This window comes from Cherax quadricarinatus, chromosome 68 (genome assembly GCF_038502225.1).
Source record: "Cherax quadricarinatus isolate ZL_2023a chromosome 68, ASM3850222v1, whole genome shotgun sequence".
Lineage (NCBI taxonomy): Eukaryota > Metazoa > Arthropoda > Malacostraca > Decapoda > Parastacidae > Cherax > Cherax quadricarinatus.
In genome coordinates this window covers 5194434-5214153 of record NC_091359.1, presented here as the reverse complement: position 1 = coordinate 5214153, position 19720 = coordinate 5194434, and the positions used below count along the sequence as shown (strand labels likewise).

General features: G+C 43.3%; 1 protein-coding gene across 2 annotated transcripts in view; it reads right to left on the bottom strand.

Annotated features, from left to right (window-relative positions):
• LanB2 (laminin subunit gamma-1) overlaps positions 1–19720 on the bottom strand; it is a 168866-nt gene that overhangs the window by 124627 nt on the left and 24519 nt on the right. For both annotated transcript variants that reach the window (XM_070099616.1, XM_070099617.1), the window contains exon 2: positions 1294–1573. In XM_070099616.1, coding sequence (XP_069955717.1) covers positions 1294–1573 — 280 coding nt within the window. The remainder of the gene's footprint in view (positions 1–1293; positions 1574–19720) is intronic.

Genomic DNA, 19720 nt, shown 5'->3' with positions numbered 1-19720 from the left:
AATGATAGAAAAATTTACACACTGGGTGCCCCAGATGCTATACCCAAGTGCCCGTAACATGCCTGCCACAGGTTCTGAGAGCTGTTCTAACTCGGAAGTCCAACTTAACTATCATGATAAATTAGACACATCCTGTAAATCCTTCAGGGGCCTAGTTCCCCGATGAGTGAGGTTAGCAATATTAGTGTGTATGTCTATTGCTCTATTGTCACCTTTATGAAGAGAATGAGAGTCTGAGTTTTTCAAGGCCTCTGGGATTTCACCTAAATCTAACTTTTTTCTCGAAAAACACTGAGCCGGGAAACTTCAGTAATGCAATGTGGAAATTTGGAACATTTGGGAATCTTTATTGTGTAAACGTTTCGCCAGCAAGTGGCCTCCTCAGTCCGGTACAGATATGAATTTTGAAAGATGGGGAGTTTGAGATAATCAGTCCCTCAGCCTGGAGTCGATGTATTCAATCCTTGAAGATTGATGGACTGAACACATCAACTCCAGGCTGAGGGACTGATTATCTGAAACTCCTTATCTTCCGCCATTCATCTCTGTACCGGACTGAGGAAGCCACTGGCTGGCGAAACGTTTCCACAATAAAGATTCCCAAATGTTGCACAAGTGTCTAATTCTTCAACTCGTCGGTTTCTAGACCATTCACATCATAAATGTGGATATCACAGCCCTGAGTGTGATGATCCTTCAAGTATGGTTACCTGGAGGTTATTCCGGGGATCAACGCCCCCGCGGCCCGGTCCATGACCAGGCTTCCCGGTGGATCAGGGCCTGTTCAACCAGGCTGTTACTGCTGGCAGCACGCAGTCCAACGTACGAGCCACAGCCCGGCTGATCCGGCACTGACTTTAGGTATCTGTCCAGCTCTCTCTTGAAGGCAGCCAGGGGTTTATTGGTAATTCCCCTAATGCTTGATGGGAGGCTGTTGAACAGTCTTGGGCCCCGGACACTAATGGTGTTTTCTCTTAGTGTACCAATGGCGCCCCTACTTTTAATTGGGGGCATTTTGCATCGCCTGCCCAGTCTTTTACTGTGTGCAGATTTGGGACCATTCCTTCCAGGATTTTCCAAGTGTAGATTATGATATATCTCTCCCTCCAACGTTCCAACGAGTACAAGTCAAGTGCTTCCAAGCGTTCCCAGTAGTTAAGGTGCTTGACAGAACTTATACGTGCAGCAAAGGATCTCTGTACACTCTCTAGATCTGCAATTTCACCTGCTTTGAATGGAGATAATGTACAGCAGTATTCCAGCCTAGAGAGAACAAGTGATTTGGCTACTCACCGAGCCTGAGTGTGATGTTGACCTGATTGGGGAACTGGATGCCCTCGTGCATGGTCTCTGACTGCCACCACGTGTGGTTGTCATTGTTGTTGAAGTCAGTAAGGTAGTAGGAAGGGTGGGCCAGCTCGGGAACATAAGCATCGCAGATTTCACACGCCTTCTTAGAGCCATCGTAGCCACCGGTCTGCAAGCAGTACTCCTGTGGTCTCAGTACCCCGCAAGTGTTCGTTACTTCCACTGGACGATTGTACGCTGCGTTCACGAACTCCGGCACGCATTTCTGTGAGGCGAAAAAAAATATATATCAATAACAGTAAGAAATCCTTCATCACCTGATGGAATGTTGTGTCTTGTGTAAGAAACTCCAGTACCTGCTGGAATGTCCTGTGTAAGAAACTCCAGTACCTGCTGGAATGTCCTGTGTAAGAAACTCCAGTACCTGCTGGAATGTTATGTGTAAGAAACTCCAGTACCTTCTGGAATGTCCTGTGTAAGAAACTCCAGTACCTGCTGGAATGTCCTGTGTAAGAAACTCCAGTACCTGCTGGAATGTCCTGTGTAAGAAACTCCAGTACCTGCTGGAATGTCCTGTGTAAGAAACTCCAATACCTGCTGGAATGTCCTGTGTAAGAAACTCCAGTACCTACTGGAATGTCCTGTGTAAGAAACTCCAGTACCTACTGGAATGTCCTGTGTTAGAAACTCCAGTACCTGCTGGAATGTCCTGTGTAAGAAACTCCAGTACCTGCTGGAATGTCCTGTGTAAGAAACTCCAGTACCTGCTGGAATGTCCCGTGTAAGAAACTCCAGCACCTACTTGAATGTCCTGTGTAAGAAACTCCAGTACCTGCTGGAATGTCCTGTGTAAGAAACTCCAGTACCTGCTGGAATGTCCTGTGTAAGAAACTCCAGTACCTGCTGGAATGTCCTGTGTAAGAAACTCCAGTACCTGCTGGAATGTCCTGTGTAAGAAACTCCAGTACCTGCTGGAATGTCCTGTGTAAGAAACTTCAATACCTGCTGGAATGTCCTGTGTAAGAAACTCCAGTACCTACTGGAATGTCCTGTGTAAGAAACTCCAGTACCTACTGGAATGTCCTGTGTAAGAAACTCCAGTACCTGCTGGAATGTCCTGTGTAAGAAACTCCAGTACCTGCTGGAATGTCCTGTGTAAGAAACTCCAGTACCTGCTGGAATGTCCCGTGTAAGAAACTCCAGTACCTACTTGAATGTCCTGTGTAAGAAACTCCAGTACCTGCTGGAATGTCCTGTGTAAGAAACTCCAGTACCTGCTGGAATGTCCTGTGTAAGAAACTCCAGTACCTGCTGGAATGTCCTGTGTAAGAAACTCCAGTACCTGCTGGAATGTCCCGTGTAAGAAACTCCAGTACCTGCTGGAATGATTCAGGTGTTGGGTAGAATGTATCCATGCGTGTGAGGGTAGGTGGGCGAGGAGGGTGCCTGGCACCGCCCCTTGTAGTACCCCAGGCCGGAAGTGTGCTATCCGTGCCCCCTCCTGTGTACCCCCACTATTCTTCCTCTCTCCCCCACACTGTGTACCCTTGCTGTGATAACCCGGACCCGCCTCTCACACTCAAACCCATAAATTCTTTTCCCTTTTACTTAATTCTAAAGCAACCTTAATTAATTTTGCAGGACCTTAACACTAATTCTGCAGGATCCTTAACACTGTAATTATTCAGGACCCTTAACACTGTAATTATTCAGGACCCTTAACACTGTAATTATTCAGGATCCTTAACACTGTAATTATTCAGGACCCTTAACACTGTAATTATTCAGGACCCTTAACACTGTAATTATTCAGGACCCTTAACACTGTAATTATTCAGGATCCTTAACACTGTAATTATTCAGGACCCTTAACACTGTAATTATTCAGGACCCTTAATCACATATTATCAACATTTTTCGAAACAATTCTGAGAATTCATATTGCTAAATACATAGAATTATGACATTTACAATATCCAGGGGAAACTAGACCTAGGACAGGACGCTCATGCCTCTCGCAAGTCGTGGTCGTGGACCACTTCACGGTCATGGACCACTACATGGTGGTGGACCAGTTTATGGTCTTGCACTACATGGTGGTGGACCGCTTCATAGTCTTGTACTACATGGTGGTGGACCATTTCATGGTCTTAGACCAGCTGAAAGTCAAATTGCAGGAGCAATCTACACAGACTTAATGAGTCTCCGACAAGTGTTATCATGAGATAAATGAGACACTTGTGCAATATTTGGGTATATTTATTCTGGAAACGTTTCGCCAGTCACTGGCGTCTTCAGTCCAATGCAGAGAAAAGTGGAAGATGAGGAGGTAATCAGTCCCTCAGCCTGGAGTCGATATGTTCAGTCCAGTATCAACCGTAGACAACTAAATCACAATCCTGGGGCGCCAAATCATTCCCGCCTTTCCCTCAAACTGTTTTATCATCAAAGAGACGGAAGGGGAAGTGAGGGGAGAGGAGGGGAAAGAAACACGACCGGGACAGCGTCTGGTGTCAGTGAGAGAGAAAGGAGGGGAGTAGAGGGAGGGTGAGGATGGAGGGAGAGAGGGAGGGGGAGAGAGGGAGGGTGAGAGGGCGGGAGAGAAAGGGGGAGAGGGGTGACAAAGGGCGAGTAATAAAAGGTCACCTCAGTCACACTGAATACCAACAATCTTGGTGGCATCCTCGGCTCACACACTGAGTGTCTGGGGTCGATCCCCGGCACGGGTGGAAACGTTGGGCATGTTTCCTTAGAACACCTGTTTCTCCTGTTCACCTAGCAGTAAACAGGTTCCTGGGTCGCATCCTGGGGACAAAATTAACCCAATTTGCCCGAAATGCTCTGCATAACCAGGGGCTTTCTATATAGTATGTCACTGATGTCAGCTGCGGTCTGTATAAGTTGTGTCATGTACTTGTAGAAATATAGATTATCATTATTATTATTATTATTATTATTATTATTATTATTATTATTATTATTATTATTATTATTATCTTTGTAAGAAAGGTTTCTGATACATGGGATCAACTTCGTCATCCATTTCTGTATATTTTCCAGTCCATTTCTATCTCTTCTATAATATACAGACTAGACAATGAGAAACCTCTGCAAAATGTGACCTGAGAACTTCTATTACTTATACTTCTCGATATAAAGCCAAGAATTCTTTTAACTTTATTGCCAACACTTGTGCACTGTTGCCATCATGGGAGATTTGTGCAACACAGTGGCTTCTTCAGTCCAATGCAGAGAAAGGTGGAAGATGAGGAGGAGTTTGAGGTAATCAGTCCCTCAGCCTAGAGTCGATGTGTTCAGTCCATCAAGATTGATGGACTGAACACATCGACTTGAGTCTCGACTCAAGGCTGTATATAGTTCTACATTCTTCACATTATGTCCTTGTATTGTATTGATAAGCCACTGGATGCCGAAATGTCTACAAATAGACCCATTATTATTATTATTATTATTATAATCAAAAAGAAGCGCTAAGCCACAAGGGCTATACAGCTACAAATAGACCCAGATGTTGCACATGTGTCTAATTCTTCATCTTGTCGGTGTTGCACACCATTCATGTACAATATATCCAGATCATCCTGTAGCTCTATAGTGTTCTTATCACAAACTATTTTACAGCCTATTTCAGTGTCATCGGCAAACTTATGTCGCTATTTATTCTATTAATTACATAGATTATATAAACTGTTAGGTAAAAGGACACAAGTGCAACTAATGTGATCTTTTATTGTGGCAGCTTTTCGCTCTCCAGGAGCTTTGTCAAGCCGTTACGGCTTAACGAAGCTACTGGAGAAGACTATATAAGCCTATGCAGTAGCAACTGCTACCGCAAGGAAAATTACAGGCTGGATAACTAGAACCTTCAAGACAGAGATGCTGAGCCAATGATGATGTATGCTAACGGCTTCCTTCAAGCCGAGGAAGACTGGTGATGGTGAACTAGAAAACAGTTTTTTCCTTACCCATATATGTACATTCAATTAAACATGTGAGCTACTGGCAACACGTGAAGTCTCTTCAACTACATTCCTTTTACTGTAGGTGACAACGGTACATCATAATTTACACCTGGAAAATCCTGGAAGAACTGGTCTCAAACCTGCACCCCTAAATCAGAGTGAAAACAGACTTGGCAGATGATGCTTGAAATGCATTTGCATAATTAATGGCTTTCTCAAGACCTTAATATTGCATCAAATTATATTGAAATTATAATAAGATGAAACTCGCCACTTAATCATTTCGAAAGTATAACTACTGTAATCGTTTAGATCTTCAGAAATAAACATTTTAATTAATTTAATTTTAATAAAAAAATGGGCGTGATGAGTACACTAAGAGAGAATTCGAAGTGTCAGAAGTACCCGACTCTTTCAGTGCCCTCCCTTCCTACATAAGTGATAATTACCAACGAACCTATGGCTGTCTTCAAGAGAGGGGGAACTTGACAAGCTAATCAAATCAGTTCCTGATCAGATGGGCTGTGGTTTATACACTAGACTACATGCAGCCAGCAATAACAACCTTGTTGACAAGGCCTTGATCTGCCAGTAGGCCTGATCTGGGACCAGAAGTATCCTTCGTATGTCCTGGGGATAATCCCCGGGACCACTAACAGATAGCAGCTTTCACTGTGGAAGATAACTTGTACAAGCAGATATTTGGCATGTCCATTGGATAAACTCTTTCCCTAATCTTTTTAAAATAGTACATTAAGCTGTCAGTAGCTATAAACCCCCAAGATGACTAAGGTACGGTGTAAGCTGTCAGTAGCCCTATAAACCCCCAACAAGATGATCAAGGTACGGTATAAGCTGTCAGTAGCCCTATAAACCGTAGTAGCTAAGAGACTCCTGTGGTGGATCATCCATCAGAAGATTCCACGTGTTTATACGACTGCATGCGTGTCAGTGGCCGCTTGCCAGGTAGTGTGTGCATGATCATCAGCTTGTCGACGACTTTCATTTATATTTATATTAGCTTTGTTTAGACCAGGGGTGACTAACCTTTTGAATTCCGTGCACCATTTTTTTTTTTTGTTCACGCTGTAGTTCAGATGTGCCATACGACACTTGTACCACCATTTTCTTTAAAAATATGTTAATATTGGCATATTTAGCATTTTTATATAAAATGATGTAATATAAAGACAAGATAAACATTACATACTTTAATGAGACTTTTGAGTTGGTTTTGATCTCGCCAAGTTTGTAATGTCTGGAGTTAAATTAGTTACTGAGAACAGAAGAGAATTTTTCAAATTTGAATCAGTCAGTCGTGACGTCAGTTTGTAAAAAAAAATCATGGATGAAAATGCTTGTTCGCATCTGTACGCTGTTCCAAAACGACAAATATAACTGGGCAAATTTTCTTAGTTCTGCAAAATGTTCACAGGGTAATGATCACCAAAAATTAACCATACCCCGGCCGGGATTGAACCCGCGGTCAGAGAGTCTCAAAACTCCAGCCCGTCGCGTTAGCCACTAGACCAGCTAGCCACAATAAGATTCCAACCTAGTTGGATGAATCTTATTGTGGCTAACTGGTCTAGTGGCTAACGCGACGGTCTGGAGTTTTGCGACTCTCTGACCGCGGGTTCAATCCCGGCCGGGGTATGGTTTGTTTGCAATCGTGTCATTACGATTTCGTGAGTCATCACCAAAAATTGTCAGAAGAATTTGGGACTGAGGGAAGCTCATCAAATTTCATTTTTAATAATGAATTTGTTTTCACATCAATGTTCCATTTGTATATTACTATAAATCTTCAGGATTCTGTGTTCACAAAGTGAAAATGGGTTTATAATGCGAGTAGCGATCTTCTTCTTTATCAAAATCACTAAAACGACTTTCAAATGACTCTTGCATTAATCTGATTTTTTCAATATATTCTAGAGTAAAATTGTTAGCACACACACGCTGTTCATTTAAATATAAAAACTGGCTCAAATCCTTATTTTCTGAGAGAGAGATAAACAGTTTTAACTTCATCTTGAATGCACACATATCATATACTAAGCTAGGAAACAATTTGTTTTTTGTCCTGTAGATTCAAATTTAGATCACTGAGATGGCTGGTAACATTAACTAAAAAACAGTAAATCAAAAGGTCTATTTCTTCAGCCAGCTCATTCTTCTCTTCTAGAAAATTATGAACACCATTTTTCAATTTCCAAAACCTACCGAGAACCTGTCGTCTAGAAAGCCACTGAAGGATAAGATCACCATATTCCAAATCTAACAATTCACAATATTCTCTGAATTCTCTTCTGTTTAATTCTCTTGCTCTAAATTTATCCACACATTTCACAAGCGGTAGCATAACATGCTGCAAATTTAAGGTTTTTCCAGACAGTGACTCTTGGTGTATAATGCAGCGATATTTTAGCCGAGGACAACTTAAAAATATATCCAGCCAAGTTAAGAGTCCCAGCTGGTGTACCTGCCGGTGCTCCTTCACTACCAACACTGAACACTTTACTATATTCTACTTCCACATTTTCTGTTATATTTTTGTTCTACAAATCGGTCATTAGTTAATATTTTTTGTATAAGTAGACTTGTTTTTTAGAATTATCAATAGGGTGCAGAGCGCCACTTCGAATAATTCAATACGCCACTTCTAATCATTCAATGTGCCACTTCTAAAGCAATGCGCCAATTTTGGCGCATTATTATTATTATAATCAAGGGGGAAGCGCTAAACCGGGAGGATTATACAGCGCCTGGGGGAGGGGGATGTGGAAGGCATTCAGGTTTAATTCGGGGAACTGGAAATTTTGGCGCATGCTCCATAGGTTGGCCATCCCTGGTTAGGCTGAAGGCTACCTGAAGGAAGTTTCTGGGAGTCAATCCCCCCCCCCACGGACCGGTTCCTGACCAGGCCTCTTTGTAGATCATGGCCCAACTGATCACGAATTAATCTGAAGAACTTGTTGAGTTTCCTCGTGAAGGCAGCCAGGTACTTGCTGGTAATCCACCTTAAGTAAGTGAGTCTGCTGAGGAGTCTTTGGCCTCTTAAACTTACTGTTTCTCTTGGTGTACTTGTGGCTCCCCTGTGGTTATTTTGCACCGTCTGCTAAGCCTCTTGCTTCCGTAGGCAGTGATTTTTGTATGCAGATTAGGGCCCAATCCCTCTAGGATTCTCCGGACGTTCCAGAGAATACAGGTCGAGGGAGAACACAGTATCACTTACACGATGATGAGACACTTGTGTAATATTTGGGTTTCTTTATTCTAGAAACGTTTCGCCAGGCAGCGGCTTCTTCAGTCCAATACATTGGACTGACCCTCGGAACTCTCTCCAGGTAAACAACAGGTAATACCTGGTCATCATTTTTAATGCAATGGTTGGCCATTAAATGAACATAACCTCCTCACCTCGTCGACTGGAGGGTCTCATAAAACTCATTACCATCGTATTAGAGTGAGAGAGAGAGAGATAGAGAGAGAGAGAGAGAGAGAGAGAGAGAGAGAGAGAGAGAGAGAGAGAGAGAGAGAGAGAGAGAGAGAGAGAGAGAGAGAGAGAGAGAGAGAGAGAGAGAGACAGACAGACAGACTGATAGAAATTGCAGACAGAACAACAGACAGTACAGACAGACTTGATACATACTGTATGAGAGAGAGAGAGAGAGAGAATAATTTTAGAATACTGATAGAAATTGCATCCTGAACTTAAATGATGGTATTTACCAACTTGATACAATATCTGTATGAACACACACACACACACCTACACACACACACACCTACACACACACACACCTACACACACACACAGACAGACACACACACACACACACACAACAGGCCTAGTGTCTAATCGACATGTGCCTAGGACAAAATGGTAACTAACACACCAGTTTGGAATCCACACCTAGTCAAGCACGTCAAGAAATTAGAGAAAGTGCAAAGGTTTGCAACAAGACTAGTCCCAGAGCTACGGGGATTGTCCTACGAAGAAAGGTTGAGGGAAATCGGCCTGACGACACTGGAGTCCAGGAGGGTCAGGGGAGACATGATAACGACATATAAAATACTGCGCGGAATAGACTAGGTGGACAAAGACGGGATGTTCCACAGATGGAACACAGACACAAGAGGTCACAATTGGAAGTTGAAGACTCAGATGAATCAAAGGGATGTTAGGAAGTATTTCTTCAGTCATAGAGTAGTCAAGCCATGGAATAGCCTAGAAAGTGAAGTAGTGGAGGCGGGAACCATACATAGTTTTAAGGCGAGGTATGATAAAGCTCATGGAGCAGGGAGAGAGAGGACCTAGTAGCAATCAGTGAAGAGGCGGGGCCAGGAGCTATGACTCGACCCCTGCAACCACAAATAGGTGAGTACAAATAGGAGTACACACACACACACACACACATATATATATATATATATATATATATATATATATATATATACGTATATATCTCCATGGGGAAGTGGAACAGAATTCTTCCTCCGTAAGCCATGCGTGTCGTAAGAGGCGACTAAAATGCCAGGAGCAAGGGGCTAGTAACCCCTTCTCCTGTATGTATTACTAAATTTAAAAGGCGAAACTTTCGTTTTTTCTTTTGGGCCACCACACCTCAGTGGGAAATGGCTGGTGCGTTGAAAGAAATATATATATATATATATATATATATATATATATATATATATATATATATATATATATATATATATATATATATAAATATATACATATATATATATATATGTGTGTGTGTGTGTGTGTGTGTGTGTGTGTGTGTGTGTGTGTGTGTGTATGTGTGTGTATATATATATATATATATATGTGTGTGTGTATATATATATATATATTATTGTGACCCCGAACGAGTGGTATTGATGAATAACAACACTGCACTAGCCAAGGGCTCGAACCCATGCAGCATGGGTTCGAGTCCTTGGCTAGCGCAGTGTTGTTGTTGATCAATACCGCTCGTTCGTGGTCACAATAATATAAAATACTGCTCGTTGAACTAGTACACCAAACAGGGACTAGAATGAAATTAGCCTAGTTTCATCCACACCATCGAATGTCCTTGGATAGGGAGTACAACGTCCAGTTCCGCTAGATGCCCTACTCTTAAGGATCGTATGGTCCAGTGGATTAGGGTGTCATGCATTTTCAACCACCATGAGGCAGGCCAAAGCAGCGTGGGTTCGAGTCTTTGGCTAGTGCATTGTTGTTATTGATATATATATATATATATATATATATATATATATATATATATATATATATATATATATATATATATATATATATGTATATATCGAGAGGACAACAAAAAGAGATGGAAAAAAAGACACAAGAAAGCAGTAAAGGGGCTAAACTAAATAAAGTAAGCCAGCCGTGAGCCAGCTGTCAGAGCACCATCTGGGTGTGGACACGTCTGACGTCATGCGTATACACAAACATGCGTCATTACAGTCATACAGAGGGGAGGAGGAGAAGTAATCCCGTAGAGGAATCATACAGCGCCTGAGGAACGGGAGACAGTCATGTTTGATCTGATGGAAGGGAGAGAGCTGCTCCAGTTCCATGGATGGAGAGACCTTCACCAGGACCAATGCGCCCGCTCTGAAAGGAACGAACGTGTGAATGACATTAGCATCACTGTGGTAAGTCATGACGACACTCAGTAATGTCTGACTTGCGCGGGTTTAGCATTGTAATCAATAAAACAGTTATTAAGTAAGTTCTGTATAACTGCTTTAAATAACTTTGTATAACCGATTTGTATAATTTAGTATAACTGCTTTGTATAACTTGGTATAACTTTTTGTATGAGTCACTGTCTTGCATAACAAGGGGCTTTCTACAGAGTAGTTTACACACATCAGTTAATACAATTGAATACTGTACAGTACGCCACTTTATATAAATAAAGTGTTAGGTATTTGGAGTGAGTAGACTCTCCCACACACCACCACACCCGGGGCTCACCTGCCACTTGTCAAGGAAGATTCTCCAGTCTTTCACTGAACACTGTTATTCTCGTTCCTGCAGAGTGTGATATCTGCTGGTAGTGTGTTGAAGAGTGATGAACCATGGTTGTTGACACAGTGGTCTCTTAATTGTTCCATGGTCCCCTTCCCAGCTCCTCACGGGGCTTAATTTACACTTTCTCCCACATCGCGTAGTTTAGGTCAGCTGACCCTCCAGTATCTTCCATGTGTAAATAAGCAAAGGAAAGCATGTTCCTTTGTGTTCGTCTACCCTGCTGAAAATGACCAACGAGGAAGAGAGTAATACAAGTCAGGTCATGACCTCAGGTCTGCACCTCCACTCGACCTGACACCCGAGTATTACAATTCAGGTCATGACCTCAGGTCTGCACCTCCACTCGACCTGACACCCGAGTATCACAAGTCAAGTCTTGACCTCAGGTCTACATCTCCACTCGACCTAACAACACTTTTAGACCTGCCGCCATAGATACAATGAAGGCTTCTGTTGTCTATTAGACACCCACTATTAGAAACCCACTAAATGACAGCAAGGTGGAGAATGCGGAAGGCCGCGCAGATTAACTAACTGAATAGAAATTGAAAATATGTCCACTCACTCAGAACCTGGACCAGATTCACGGAATTCCTTATTTATAAAAAAGTGCAAAGTATCACTAGGACGCACTCTCAGTATTCTTTGGAGAAAGAACCTAGATCTAGGTGAAATACCGGAGACTTTAAAGAGTGTAGACATGGCTCCTTTACATAAGGGAGGTAGTAGAACACTAACTAAAAGTTACAGACCAGTAGCCCTAACTTCCCAAAACATAAAAATCTTCGAAAGAGTATTGATATGCCAGATTACAAACTTCATAGAAGAAAACAATCTGCATAACCCAAACCAGCATGGTTTTAGAGCGGGACAATCATGCCTGTCACAGCTGCTGAACAACTATGACAGAATTACGGAAGCGTTGGAATAAAACCAAAATGCAATTGTGATATACGCTGATTTTTGAAAAGGTGTTTGACAAATGTGATCATGGGGTGACTGTACACAAAATGAGGCCCATGGGCATAACAGGAAAAGTAGGCAGATGGATATTCAAGTTTCTAACACAAAGAACACAAGTAGAAGCGGTAAAGTAAAAACCAGCATCAGCGAAGTAAAAATCTTAGTACTCCAAAACACTATCCTGGCACCTCTGCTGTTTCTTATCCTCATAACACAGACAAAAGCACCCGTCATGGTTTGGTATCATTTACAGATAACACTAAAATATGCATTAAAGTCACCTCGGTAGAAGACAATGAAAAAATGCAGGAACATATAAGCCACGCGTGGCCAAACGGTTCTTTTAATAAATGTCCTGAACTGTTCACAAGTGTACTTTTCCACATTTCCAAGAAACATGTATGCTAATATGGCTGGTAACTTCTTGCTGTTTGCACTATACATTTGTTACCGTTGTCCGAGATGTTTGTAAACACCAGTGCTCCTTCAGTCTTACTCCCTGATGACAAGCTGGGTTTTGTTCCATTTTATCAAATATTCTTGTGTCTCCAAGCATCATACAATCATTGCTTTGATCGTCACTTCTCTCCACGCCTTTATACTCACTGATCAGTGTGGACAATGCGACAAGAAGTAGTGAGAAAGACGGTAGAAGTCTATTAGGATCATTTAATTACTGAAATCTCTCAACTAGTCTCTCCACTTTCTACTGCCACTACTACTTCTACTACCAGCCTTACCACTAACAGCCTTACCACTACTTCTTTTTCTTCCCCTCTTGATCCCGTCCCTATCCCCCTCGCCTATATATAATGGCTCCCTCGCTCTTTTGTAGGGATGCCCCCGCCACAGGGCTGTAAAGGGTACATCACTTGTGCCAACTCTGACACTCCTTCGGGAGCCAATGTCGGGTCACCACATGGAGAAGACCAGGGCCAGTACCCGTCCTGACAAACCTACATGAACGCTTTTGTGTTAGTGTGACTTTGTAAATGATCCAAGTCGGACCGAAACATCGTCGTAAGGTTATCTCTCCTGTGCTTCCAGGATAATATTTAGTATAGTATTCTGAAGGCTTTCAAGGTAATTATCTTCCTTATCTGTTCCGTCAATTGCTCTGTCCTTGATGACGGTGATTTATATACACAAATCACCGTCTTCTTCTTCTCCACTTTAATGTCGAGTAATTCAACGTTATAATTTGATAATTTCAAGAGTAATGCACACTGAAGAGTCCTCCCTGTGAGGGTGGTGTGTGGGTAGGTGGTGAGAGTGTGGTGTGGGTGGTGTGGGAGTGTTGTGCGGGTGGTGAGGTTGCGTGGTTTGGTAGTGTGGGTGTTGAGGGTGTGTAGTATAACAGTTGTGGGTGTATGAATCACTGGGTGTGGCCAGCTGGGTCAGGGTGCACCCACTTAGGGTGGATGAATCACTGTGTGCGGGTGGTGAGGGGGGCGGGATAACAGCGGAGTGCCACACTCTCAACCATACCCTCACATCTTGTCTCCTGGCTCTCAGAAAGAAGCCTATAACCACCTCAGAACTAAAGGAAGGTTAGTTATATAAAGAATTTCCAGTCGGCAGTTCCTCGAGGTACACACATCACACCATACAAGAACATAAGGCTACAAGACTACACCTCGCGGTGTAGGCTCGTCCTTACATGCCTTCCTGTTGGTCTTTTATTTTTACAGTTCCTTGACAACGTGAGAAATCACGAAAGTGCTTGGAATTTCGCTATTTTTTCCACAGTGGTTGTTCTGCATTGTATTGTGTAAATACACTTCGTATACTACACACACAAAAAAATTATTTGTTCTGACACACTTCCCCTGTACTTCATACGTGTTTGCAGGAAATGTGCAACACGTATCCTCAACAAGACTAACATCAATCCAGTTGATTGAATGCCTCCGAGTTACATCGTTCTACCGGTCAACAACTTTGCAACTAACGTTTCTAAAACACCTGACAGAAAACTTATTAAAATATCCACCAGCTCTTCAACTACTAGAAACCTAGTGTAAAACACCCGAGCGCAGGAATATACACAATACCATGTGGGGTGTGTGACAAAGTATACGTTGGGGAAACAACCAGATCTTTGTATATTAGGATCAGAGGACACAAAAGCACTTGCAACCACGATAACCGCAGAAACGCGTGTGTCCAACACAGGGACGATGCTGGACACCTCGTAAAAATCACTGAGGCTAGATTTATTATCGGTAGATTAGCCATCAGGGAAGACGATTTACGTTGGTGAAAGTGCATAGAGGCTGCCCTAATTGCTGTCAGTAACACTGCCCATCAAAATTCTTGAAGTTACTATATATACAAATTGTTAATTAATCAATGGGATATTACCCATTCTGGAGACCACTGTAACATGACAGAATAACACTGCAGCGACCAGGATAACATTCCAGCGACCAGGATAGCACTCCAGCGACCAGGATAGCACTCCAGTAACCAGAATAGCACTCCAGCGACCAAGATAACCTCCAGTAACCAGGATAGCACTCCAGTAACCAGGATAGCACTCCAGTACCCAGGATAGCACTCCAGTAACCAGGATAGCACTCCAGTAACCAGGATAGCACACCAGTGACCAGGATAGCACTCCAGTAACCAGGGTAGCATTCCAGTAACCAGGATAACACTCCAGCGATCAGGATAGCACTCCAGTAACCAGGATAACACACTAGTGACCAGGATAGCACACCAGTGGGCACGGAACACTGTAACATGATAGCACCCACCTCGTCTCAGTTGCCAGGTCGTCATTCAGTGAACACATTTCTCCCAACAGGAAGTAAACGTTCTCCAATGTTCCTTTAAAGTTTAAAGGAACATTGATTGCAAGAACGATCAAGAATCGCCAATAAGTTTATTTAGGCGCAGGTACACATAAGTACACTTTCAATTATCATACAGGTCCTTGATAATGTGAGAAATCAATTACAATTATCATACAGGTCCCTGATAATGTTGAGAAATCAATTTCAATTATCATACAGGTCCTTGATATCATGAGAAATCACGAAAGCTCTTGGAATTTCACTATTTTTTGACGGTGGTTGTTCTGCGTATTGTGATATCATGTTTACTGCGATCGTATTGTGTGTGTGTGTGTGTGTGTGTGTGTGTGTGTGTGTGTGTGTGTGTGTGTGTGTGTGTGTGTGTGTGTGTGTGTGTGTACTCACCTAATTGTGGTTGCAGGGGTCGAGACTCAGCTCCTGGCCCCGCCTCTTTACTGATCGCTACTAGGTCCTCTCTCTCCTTGCTCCATGAGCTTTATCATACCTCGTCTTAAAACTATGTATGGTTCCTGCCTCCACTACATCACATGCCAGACTATTCCCCTTCCTAGCAACTCTATGACTAAAGAAATACTTCCTAACATCTCTTTGACTCATCTGAGTCTTCAACTTCCGACTGTGACTCCTTGTTTCTGTGTCCCATCTCTAGAACATCCTGTCTCTGTCAACCTTATCTATTCCTCTCAGTACTACCTACCAACCTACTATCTCTCGTAAGTACCTTGGTGGTACTGTCTACCAACCTACTATCTCTCGTAAGTACCTTGGTGGTACTGTCTACCAACCTACTATCTCTCGTAAGTACCTCGGTGGTACTGTCTACCAACCTACTACCTCTCGTAAGTACCTTGGTGGTACTGTCTACCAACCTACTACCTCTCGTAAGTACCTTGGTGGTACTGTCTACCAACCTACTACCTCTCGTAAGTACCTTGGTGGTACTGTCTACCAACCTACTACCTCTCGTAAGTACCTTGGTGGTACTGTCTACCAACCTACTACCTCTCGTAAGTACCTTGGTGGTACTGTCTACCAACCTACTACCTCTCGTAAGTACCTTGGTGGTACTGTCTACCAACCTACTACCTCTCGTAAGTACCTTGGTGGTACTGTCTACCAACCTACTACCTCTCGTAAGTACCTTGGTGGTACTGTCTACCAACCTACTACCTCTCGTAAGTACCTTGGTGGTACTGTCTACCAACCTACTACCTCTCGTAAGTACCTTGGTGGTACTGTCTACCAACCTACTACCTCTCGTAAGTACCTTGGTGGTACTGTCTACCAACCTACTACCTCTCGTAAGTACCTTGGTGGTACTGTCTACCAACCTACTACCTCTCGTAAGTACCTTGGTGGTACTGTCTACCAACCTACTACCTCTCGTAAGTACCTTGGTGGTACTGTCTACCAACCTACTACCTCTCGTAAGTACCTTGGTGGTACTGTCTACCAACCTACTACCTCTCGTAAGTACCTTGGTGGTACTGTCTACCAACCTACTACCTCTCGTAAGTACCTTGGTGGTACTGTCTACCAACCTACTACCTCTCGTAAGTACCTTGGTGGTACTGTCTACCAACCTACTACCTCTCGTAAGTACCTTGGTGGTACTGTCTACCAACCTACTACCTCTCGTAAGTACCTTGGTGGTACTGTCTACCAATCTGCTACCTCTCTCTCTCTCTCTCTTATATATCCAAATTCAATGGCGTACAAAAAAAAAACTGTGATCAGAACAAATATAAATGTTTTAAGTGAGGAAACTGCAATACACACTACTGAAAGTGCCTGATCAATCAGGTTGTGATGGTTATGTGAGCTTGCGGACAGCTAAGAGCAACAGGCTGCTTGATCAGGTAGTTAAACCCTGGGTTGAGGGATTGAACAACCCTGGAAACCAGTTACAGGTATATCTTCCTCTCCCTCCTGCTCCCAAGACTTCCTTGCTCTATATTTTTTCCATACACTCATCATGGCGGCTCACAGACGTAGAAACTGTCCACAGGGAATTAAAACTAAAAACCAGTGCCAGATCAACCAGGCTGTGATTACTATGCAGGCCTGCGAGCAGTAACATTAACAGTATACAATACCTGGTCTCAGGTCGACCTTCAAAAATACAACTACTGTCGAGAACAGTCACAGGTAGGTATATATGTGTGTGTATATACCTCCTCTCTTTCATGGTATATGTGTATATACCTCCTCTCTTTCATGGTATATGTGTATATACCTCCTCTACCAACACTAAACTATCGCTCCGTCTGCAAAAAAAAAAAAAAGATATATATGCAATGGAAGGAATATATGTATATCTCTTGGCGTGCATATTCTGAGAGATTAATTTATATTTTAGTGATGAAGTAGCCTTGACGGTGTCACCCGTGGACAAACCCACGACTGGAAGTAGGTCTGTAGGTCAGGCAAGTGAAGAATGTCCTGTATCAAGATCCCAAGATGTTGCCGAGGGACTGATTACCTCAGTCTCCTTCTGACCCTCATTATTCTTCGTATAGGACTGGTGAAGCCACTGTGTGGTGCAACGTTTCCATGATAAATATACGCAGGTCTTGCACATGTGTCTGATTTATCAGTACACATGTGTCTGATTTATCAGTACACATGTGTCTGATTTATCAGTACACATGTGTCTGATTTATCAGTACACATGTGTCTGATTTATCAGTACACATGTGTCTGATTTATCAGTACACATGTGTCTGATTTATCAGTACACATGTGTCTGATTTATCAGTACACATGTGTCTGATTTATCAGTACACATGTGTCTGATTTATCAGTACACATGTGTCTGATTTATCAGTACACATGTGTCTGATTTATCAGTACACATGTGTCTGATTTATCAGTACACATGTGTCTGATTTATCAGTACACATGCAGACTTCATGACCTGCGTGTTGTCCTTATGCCAGATATGCTGTACATACCTCAGCCTCTTTAAAACATTATATGTATGAACTCAAGATTAAGTCATAATGAACGACTATCAGTGTAAAAAGAGGTTAGACAAATACATGGGTGGGAGCTGGACCTGACTAGTTTGGGCCAGTAGGCCTGCTACAGTGCTCCTTCCTTGTTGGAAGGAGCACTGGCCTCAGACCATGGAGCTGGTCTGAGACCATGGAGCTAAACTCCATGGTCTCAGTGGAGTTCAAAAGTGCAGTATATGCTGCACTTTTATCAAGACTGATAGACTGAACACATCGACTCCAGGCTAAGGGACTGATTACCTCAAAATCCTTCCCTTATTCCACCTTTTTCTACACTGAACTGAAGAAGCCACTGTGTGGCGAAACGTTTCCAGAATAAAAATACCCAAATGTTGCAAAAGTGTCTCATTTATCAACAAAACAACATTATCAAAATCTTAAAAAACTTAAAGTACCACATTATAAAAATCTTCAAGAGATTTAAGTAATAACATCGGTAAACACAAGGACGCGGACACTGACACAACCCAGGGCGGCAGGGGTTGAGACTGGGCTGCCCTGGCCTCTCACAAATGCTGGGCCATGTCGCTGGACCAGGCACTGAAAAGTACTGCACGGCACTAAAAGGTACTGCAAAGCACTGAAAGGTACTGCACGGCACTGAAAGGTACAGCAAGACATTGGAAGGTGCTGCAAGGCACTGAAAGGTACTCCAAGAAACTGAAAGGCACTGGAAGGTACAGCAAGGCACTGGAGGGTACTGCAAGGCACTGGAAGGTACTGCAAGGCACTGGAGGGTACTGCAAGGCACTGGAAGGTACTGCAAGGCACTGGAAGGTACAGCAAGGCACTGGAAGGTACTGCAAGGCACTGGAAGGTACAGCAAGGCACTGGAAGGTACTGCAAGGCACTGGAAGGTACAGCAAGGCACTGGAAGGTACTGCAAGGCACTGGAAGGTACTGCAAGGCACTGGAAGGTACAGCAAGGCACTGGAAGGTACTGCAAGGCACTGGAAGGTACTGCAAGGCACTGGAAGGTACTGCAAGACGCTGGAAGGTACTGCAAGGCACTGGAAGGTACTGCAAGGCACTGGAAGGTACTGCAAGGCACTGGAAGGTACAGCAAGGCACTGGAAGGTACTGCAAGGCACTGGAAGGTACTGCAAGGTACTGGAAGGTACTGCAAGGCACTGGAAGGTACTGCAAGGCACTGGAAGGTACTGCAAGGCACTGGAAGGTACAGCAAGGCACTGGAAGGTACTGCAAGGCACTGGAAGGTACTGCAAGGCACTGGAAGGTACTGCAAGGCACTGGAAGGTACAGCAAGGCACTGGAAGGTACAGCAAGGCACTGGAAGGTACTGCAAGGCACTGGAAGGTACTGCAAGGCACTGGAAGGTACTGCAAGGCACTGGAAGGTACTGCAAGGCACTGGAAGGTACTGCAAGGCACTGGAAGGTACTGCAAGGCACTGGAAGGTACTGCAAGGCACTGGAAGGTACAGCAAGGCACTGGGAGGTACTGCAAGGCACTGGAAGGTACTGCAAGGCACTGGAAGGTACTGCAAGGCACTGGAAGGTACAGCAAGGCACTGGAAGGTACTGCAAGGCACTGGAAGGTACTGCAAGGCACTGGAAGG